Source organism: Hydra viridissima, unplaced genomic scaffold (genome assembly GCF_058129835.1).
Source record: "Hydra viridissima isolate aposymbiotic clone 2 unplaced genomic scaffold, HvirCarnegie_v1 scaffold_4, whole genome shotgun sequence".
NCBI classification, from domain to species: Eukaryota; Metazoa; Cnidaria; class Hydrozoa; order Anthoathecata; family Hydridae; genus Hydra; species Hydra viridissima.
In genome coordinates, this window is record NW_028324303.1 from 9849782 (window position 1) to 9858536 (window position 8755).

Below are 8755 nucleotides of genomic sequence, written 5' to 3' on the forward strand. Positions count from 1 at the left end.
AAAAACTTACCTTCTTTTTTGACATAGCAAAACCGCTATAAAATCCATACTATTAATCATAGACCAATAAAATTTGGTGGCAATGTAGCCTATGCCAATACCAAAATTTGGGTAAAATTTTATCCCTATTCCTGCAGTATAACAGAAGTTATGGTAGTTTTAGGATTGATTTTTTGTTGATTTTTTCACTTCCAGTGCAAAACTTTACTAATTACTGCTTATTACAAGCCCCCAGGCCTTAATGTGGGTAACACATGTGCTCTAGTTGAATATACCAACAACATTGTAAAATAAGGGTTTTGATGTTCTTACCATAATTTTTGGTTTCGGGGGTCAAAACTGTTGTTCTTGAATGAGCCCTATCTACACCATATGGACCTTTTTCTATATAAAACCTTATATGACAGTACTATTAGTGCCCCATAAGCTTTCTTTTAACTAAACTACTACCTTAGAAGTTAGTTGAGACATTTTAACAGATTTTTTGATGAAAATTATAAAAAATCTTGACGTTTTTTACTCTAGTAAAATTGCGCTTATTCTACACATGGATTTAGCCCTGAGGATTTGTGAGCAAAGCAAAGAAATGTGTTGAAAACCTTTTGCATGTGATTTTTAACTGGTCAACATGTATTGTGTGTTGAAAAACCCATTTCATACATAAAATTAGCTAAAAATGCCTAGAATTTCCTTTGTGTTTTGTTTTCAAAATCATTATCAAATGTACAAATTGTAAAGTTCAATAAATTTACACTAACAGTGAATTAGTTTCTAAAGTTTATTCAACTCTATTCTTTTCTTGTGATATCTTCACACTCTTTAACTTATTTGACATGACATTTAAAGCACTGGTCAGCTTACTATTCTCAAAATGAACATTTTTTCTACTCTATCATAAGATATGCTGTTGTGTTTATTATCTATATTCTTTTAAAAAGACCGGCACCGATCTCTAAGTTCAGCCCGTATATTTATACATGTATGTAAATATGACACATGTCCCTAATAAAACATAACCCAAATATAAATGTCAATAACTCATAACTCCTCAGAATCGAGTAGCCTTTTATTCGTCCACGACTGAATACTCGTGTTTGTTCTTCTCTTGTATCTTCCACTAATTGGTTTTCTTTTGCAATTATCATTTTCTCATTCTCAAAATCAGATGAAACCGTTGCGTTGCTACTGTATTCATCATCCAAAAGATTAGGATTGCTTCTGCAATTTATTGCCGTATTATCCCAACTCAAACAAGGAGTAGATATTGCACACACTTTTCTAAGATGAATTTGATTTCGACGAAGGATATGTCCATTGTCATTCAATTTTACTTCATACGATCAAGGGGCTACACATTCGACTATTTAAGCCCTTAGACTCCATTCGCGAGTTACTTCATTTTGAATCGCAACATTTTGACCTTGTCTAAAGACCTGTGGTACAAAAGGACCAATATTTTTATCATAATATTTTTTAGATTGAATTCTCTCTTTGACTAAATCTCTTCACTTTTTCAATTGTTCCTTGTTTTGAGTTTGAAATCTGGGCAAATTATCTCTCAGTTGACTTCCATGTAATAACTCTGCTTGAGATATTAATTTCTTCATTTGACATACAATATTTATTTATCAACAATTTTATTAATTTTACAGTGGCTTCTGCTAAACTATTCGATCGTGCATAGTGTGGACTACTCGTTATGTGTTTAAATTCTCACTGTTGAGCGAATTGACGAAACAATTTCGAACTATATTGTGTACCATTATCTGACAACAATTCTTCTGGGATACCATTTCTAGAAAATGATTCTTTACATGCTTGTATTACATTAATTGATCTAGTATTTGAAAGCAGAAACACTTCAGTCCACCAGCTATAGTAATCAACAATAATTAAATAGTTTTTATTAGCCCATTGAAACAAATCAGTTCCCAGTTTTTGCCATGGTCGCCTTGGAATTACAGGAGATAACAGATGTTCTTTTGGTCTACAATTCCCATTTACTGTCTAAACATAAACTTATAGTAACATTGCAATCGCAAGTACCAAGTTTATGCACGAGCGCTTCAAATTCAAAAGATTTAGAAGAAGAACCTCAAAATAAAAAGCCGAAAATCACGAACTATTTTTCAACAACATCGAAAAGAGAGGAACATCCATCTGAAATGTTGGCGCGTATGGCAGCAAAAGATGGTATATCATTTAGTACAATTTGTAATTCCATTGATTTACGAGCCGGGTTAGTTGCACGAGGATATAAAAAGTCCCAAAATCACGTAATGCTATCAGAAAAATGGTATTAGACTACTACGAGCAGATTAAAAAGCAAGTTAAAAAGGAAATAATAGATCAAATTACAAGTGGCTCTAAATTTTCTTTAACACTTGATGAGTGGGCTTCTTTTGGAAACTGCAGATATATGAATGTGAATATACATGAGTTGAAAAGCTATTGGAACGTAGGTTTTATTTGCATTTTAGGGTCTATGCCAGCAGAAAAGTGCGTTTCACTTCTAAAAGAAAGACTCCACAACTTTAAAATAAATTTTGAGGATGGTATCATTGGTATTACGACTGATGGTGCAAGCGTTATGAAGAAACTTGGAAAAATTCTAGAAATTGATCAACAGTTATGCTTTGCCCACGCTCTACAACTGGCAGTTAATCATTTCTTTACAAAAAAGACGCCAGTCACTTAGAAGTTGATGAAAGTTTAGAAGATGAGAATACCATTTTTGAAAATTTAGGTAACAACGATGATGAAGACAAAGATGATGGTTAGAAAAGCGAACATGTTTATGAAGAGGAAGATTGTACTCGAGATTCGAACGATTTATTGTTAATTAATCAAACATCTGAGGTTACAATTAAACATCAAATTCTAGGACCTACTATAACCAAAGTCAGGAAAATTGTAAAAATGCTTAAAAGGTCCCCAACAAAAAATGAAAATTATTTACAAAAGTACGTAAAGATTGAGTTTGGAAAGGTCATCCATTTAATCATGGATTGCAAAACCCGATAGAGCAGTTTGTTGCTTATGCTTGAAAGATTTGACAAGTTAAAATATTGTGTTAAAAAGGCATTTCTAGATTTAGAATTGGATTCCAATTTTGATAATTCAGTTAAGATGAACAAAAACGAATATCGAACCATATCAGATTTAGTGGTACTTTTTACTCCCGTTAAAGCAACTGTGGAAGCACTTTGTCGACGAGACGCAACTTTAATTACAGCTGACATTGCTTAGTTTATTATCTTCATAATGGCCAGGTTACTTTATCGAAAATCCCAGATGTTTTTGTACCAAATACAAGTGCCCAAAATAAAAAAATTATGATAACCCTAATAAAGCGTCTAAGCTCGGCAGATATAATTAGATCAGCAGACGTGAATAGTGATAGTGATGCTCAAATGAGCGAGGCTTTATCAAGCAAGGAGTGTGAAAATAAAATCAAAACTATTAGTGAAGAATTAAATGAAGTTATGGAAAAAGGATTGACAGCAACACAAACACTACCAATAAGGGTAGAAAGTATAAATTCTAAAATTCAAAGAGAAATGTCGTTATTTGAAAGTAGTTCCATAAGAGGTAATCATCTTCAAAAAGCATATGATTATATACTATCTATACGGCTAACAAGTGTGGAGTCCGAACGAGCATTCTCAGCGGCTGGGTTTTTATGCTCAAAAAATCGAACGCGGTTAAACGACGAAATGATTGACGCTTTCATTTTTTTAAGGAGGTACTTTCAAAAATGAATATAATTCACGTATACTCATGTATATTCATATTATTTTTAATTGTATTGTATTATCTTTTTAATGCATTGATTTATAATTTAAATTACTTAGGTTAATTAGTAAATTAACTATTTTAGATAACTAAAAAATGAAAAATGTTTAGTTTTTTTGGTAATATAATTGTATTATCAATAAGTTAATCATTTTTCAATGTTTAATGAGTACTTAAAAATTTGTTCATCACATGCTTCACCGCCAATAATTTTTTCTGCTTCCTAATTAATCCTGGGATTTCCCGGGGAAAAATCTCGAAATCCCGGGATTGATAATGTCCGGGATTTTTCCATCCCTAACTGTTACAATGAAAATAAAAAAAATTATTTTATAATAGTTAAAATCAATAGTTATCGCCAATCAAATGGCATGTGGAGAGTAATTGTTTTAAATCGTGAAATCCCATTATCCAATAATATTAACAAAGCTCTTCCAGATCTACTAAATCTTCAATCTGCTAATATCATATTTCATGCATAAACATCTGTAAATGTAATAATGAATTCCACTATCTTTTTTTCTAATCAGAAATAAATTTTCTAATTTTAAAAACTTCCGAAGCACATCAAATGAGGATGTTGGAATAATTGAAACGAAAGAAGGCAATACATTTGAAAGCTTTAAAGTTATTAGACATAAAGATTATTCATTAATATGTTCAGAAGTCTGTTGTGATTTTAGTACCATCTACCATACTAACTTGCCTGTAATGGAATCCAGGTTAAAGAGTAACGAAAGTCAATCATCTATTACCTTTAACGAGCCATTTTTTAACTGTATACATTTTCTTACACCAGTATGTAATAATTGTAATAAAGACAACTTGCATTCTTCTATATGGAAGTTCTATAGTACATTTCAACAATTTATAGTTTTGAATAATTTCTAAAATCAAAATTAAGAATTATTACAATATTTTCATAATCTGCGAGCATTTGTAAATAAAATTAGCACCAGTTTAGACATTAGGTTCCATAACATGCGAGTATAAACACACCTTTAGTGCCAATGTAATATTGCTTTTCATGCTTTTTAAAATTCGATTCTCTAAGATATTTATTGTGACATTTCGGACACGTAAATTTAGTTATTAAGCGTTCTTTTATTTTTTTCAGCATTTTGGTTTCTTCTTCTGCAATCAGCTTCTCTGTAGGAATTGCTGGTGATATGAGCTCCAATTCAAAATCCTCTAATAACAAGTTCGCTAACTCTTCCAGATCTATCTCAATAAAATCATCCACAACTATTTCAATTTCGTTATCAATATTTTCAAAGCAAAAAAGAATAATCTTCTAGATCAATAGAAAAGTTTTCTGTCGTATTCATTTTATGTATCGCTGCCACTGATCTCTATAATAACTGGATAGCGCATCTCTAATATCAAAATTCACGCCAAAATCGCCGTATTGGAAAGTTATCTAAAGAATACCGTAACACGCATCTTTTTTATGAAACATTGCATTGAACGCCCATCTATTAATACGTCCTTCCTTGAACTAGTCAGACTTTTCAATAGTTATTGGTGCCAAACTTTGATGTTTGAGCCGTTACACAGTTACTCAAAACAAAAAATAAATGGCAATAAACCCCCTTCAACATTTTTGTAAATGTCTTTTTTTTTTTTTTTTTTTTTTAATTATATTAAATTACATTTATTATTCATTTAACAAGTGAAAACAGTTTTTTCATGAAACTTTAATTTTATACTTTGTGGTTAAATGAAGTTAAAAATTTCAATATTACTTTCAAAGAAATAGGAAAAATGAGATTTTTTTGTTTAGTAAAAATGGAGACTTTTTTTTATCTAAATAAAAGTCTATATTTACTTTAAAGATAATCTTTTAACTTTACATATTTCAAGTATATTGAAAAAAAAATTGCAATCTGATTTTTTTTGTTCAAATTCGATAAATTTTCTAAAATGATATGGAGTATGTGCCTACTTTTTTTGTTTTAAACATCAGCTAAAAAATGTTCCACCGAGTTCCTAGAAGATATATATATTTTTTTTAAAGATATTTTTTCAGTTCAATTAACACTTTTACTTTTAGAACATAAAGGGATTGCTACGGTCACCTGCGGTATAAGGGAGTTGTTAAAGAAATGCAAATATCAGTGAATCCACAAAAACCTTGTTTTCTGCCATTTTTCAACAGTTATTATATCAAAACAAATGAATATGGTAGAAAACAAGATTTTTATGGACTTATTTACATTTGTGTTTCTTGAATCTGAGTATTTTATCTGTATATTTTGTTTTAGTATATCAAATATAGTTTCAAGAAACATAGTTTTGTCATCATATGCTACTTAAAAGTTTGTTAAAATGTTTATTATTAATTTTGAATAATGATTTATTAATCAATAAATGCTACTACTTATTTGAAATAATATATATAATCAATTTCACTTAAAAACTTCAGTATTTGCTGTAATATATAAGAAACATTTACTTAAACATTATAGGAAACTTAATGTGATAATTATCGAAGAAATAATAACATAAAATGTTAAACAGTGTAATGTGAAGTTTATATTAAAAACTCAAAAATGTTTCTGATATATATTAATGATTTTTAAAGCAGCAACATAAAGATTAGATATTATTCCGAATATACATGAATTAGGAGTGGATAAATTAGGATATTGGAAGGATTTACTTAACGAAATCAAATAAAACTGAAGAAATTAACAAAGAGAACATAAAAAATGTAATGGCTACTTTAGCTACATTTATTTCAAAAGTGAAGAAAAAACTAAAACAATGTGGTAGAAATTATGATTCATTTATAGAAAAAGAATTCCAATGGCTTCAAGAAAATCTTATGACCACTAAAAGAAGCCACTTTAGTTCTGAAAAACCCCATAAACAATGGGTGGTCCTTGGAGAGCAAAGCAAAAGGGGAAAAATAAAAGAACTAGGTGTTGAACATCATCGCTCTATTTTTAGTCTCTGCAAGACATACATTTTTAAATAAAAGTCAAATGTTTTACAGAAAATTTAAAAAAGTTAAAGACTTTTTAGATAAAATATTTCCTTTAAACATGAGTGTAAGGCAAGCTCTTGATTTAAAAGTGAATACTGATCTCAGCAACAAACAATATTAAATGATCAAAAACTTAGCCCTTGGACACATATTTGTTTCCTTCTTGCACAATATTATAGAGGAAAAAAGTTAAGTTCTATCCTAGAAATATTTTTTATCTTCTGGCTTCAGTTGTAACCACTAATATTGCTAAAGCTGTGTTTATGTAGATGGTATAACAATACCAATAGTAGCAACTGAAATAAATAGTGGTAATTCTGCCAGAAGCATGCAAATATCAAGAAAAGTTATGTAACAAGATAATGTGTATTGGCTTGAAAATTCTAAACTTTTAATCAAAATTATTTTTTACATGCGCAGCTAAACCTTAAGCACGCGTGAACGTGTATGCACACAATGTACACATCAAAGGTGTGTGTAAAAAATAATTTTGTTAACAAATTTGAATTCTTTAACCCAAAAAACTTTTATTTTCAAATATAATATGTTTAATTACAATTTTTATCAAACTTTATTGAGTTTCAGTCAGAAAATTGTTTTTACAAGAACTTGATAAGCTTGTGAATAAGTTTAACATAAAAAATAATACTATCAAAGAGGAAAAATCAATTTTACAGACAAGACCATAAATATGTAATATGTAAACAGTATTTAATTACTAAAAAATTTTATTTTCTAGGTACATTTTGATAATATTATATTGAAAAAAATCTCCTGTATAATGAATTGTAAAAAAAAAAAAAAAAAACTAATCTGGATCTTCAGCATCAAAATATTGATCTTCTAAATCTTGATCAGCGATACTGTCAATATAATTAGGATTTAAATCAATTACACTATAATCATATTTCTCTTCTCCACATATAAATCTATTTTCCATAAAAGAAAGAAATTCTTGCTGCAGTTGAGTCTTTTCTTTTTCAGAAACTAAACTCTCATCATCTAAATCTAAAGAAAAATAAAAAAAAGTAACTCCCTTTTTATATTAAAAATAAAAATGGCATACAAATAAATATTCTTTATCTGTAACACAAATTTTGAACAAAAGCTTAAACAACTTTTAAAATGAAATTTCACTGGCTACATTTTTTAAGCTCTTCATTTAAATCATCATCACTGTTCTCTTCTTCTTCTTCTTCAGCTTCTTCATAAAGTCTTGATTCAACATCACAACAAAAATTGTTCCAATCTTTATCCATTTTTTCAAATAAAAAACTTGAAAAACTTTGTTCATTAAAATTGTTTCTGATTTTATACATTTCCACATAATGTTTATATAGCAATGGATTTCTCTGTTGTAATTCACTTTCATTAAAAAAACCATCTTTAATTAAGACATCTTTCATGTAATTATACCTTCGATTTTTAATTTGTGTTTTATCTAATAAACACTTTAAATTCTTTACATAACATTTTAAGTCTGCATTTCCATCATCTTCAAACATATGAAGCTCTTCAGCTAAAAGTAAGTGTCCGAATTTAAAAACAAATTTAGTTCTGCTAGTTTCATACATATCTTTAAGTATGACCAATTTATCCTCAAAAAGTAAATCAGGCTCATCATTCTGCTGACTTTTTACGACTAATGGACTTTCGGCAAGTCGATTTAACATAATTTTAATACATCTTTCGTCATCATTAATTTCAACTTTTCTTGAAGCTTCAGTTTCTACTTTTCTCTCCATTGTTTTAAATGCACAAACTTACATTAAAAATGCAAATCTACGGACAATTTTTTCCCGTTTAAGCTAACAGAATAAGATTATATATTCAAAAGAAAGCCAGTAAAGTGGTTTATTTTTCTCTAATCTAACTTTTACACCCCCTCTCCCTATTATACTTTCTCCAAAAATCTGTTTGTTAGATTTAAATAAAGATGGCAGTGCTGTTTTTATCAATTGTATGACACGA

General features: G+C 29.1%; 1 protein-coding gene across 1 annotated transcript; it reads right to left on the reverse strand.

Moving 5' to 3' along the window:
- Nucleotides 1-6723: 6723 nt before the first annotated feature.
- LOC145182911 (coiled-coil domain-containing protein 97-like) lies at nucleotides 6724-8671 on the reverse strand. The gene is made up of 2 exons (XM_080058186.2): nucleotides 7929-8671; nucleotides 6724-7792 (listed from the first exon to the last, which is right to left on the reverse strand). The coding sequence occupies exons 1-2, from the start codon at nucleotides 8527-8529 to the stop codon at nucleotides 7593-7595; spliced, it is 801 nt and encodes a 266-aa protein (XP_079914312.2). The 5' UTR covers nucleotides 8530-8671; the 3' UTR covers nucleotides 6724-7592.
- Nucleotides 8672-8755: the final 84 nt, after the last annotated feature.

Excerpts from the sequence above, each read along its gene's own strand:
- LOC145182911 (XM_080058186.2), bottom strand. The coding sequence starts at position 8,529 with ATGGAGAGAAAAGTAGAAACTGAAGCTTCAAGAAAAGTTGAAATTAAT. Across the intron at positions 7,793-7,928 it reads AAATGAAGAGCTTAAAAAAT|ATTTAGATGATGAGAGTTTA; the intron begins GTAGCCAGTGAA and ends ATTTTTCTTTAG.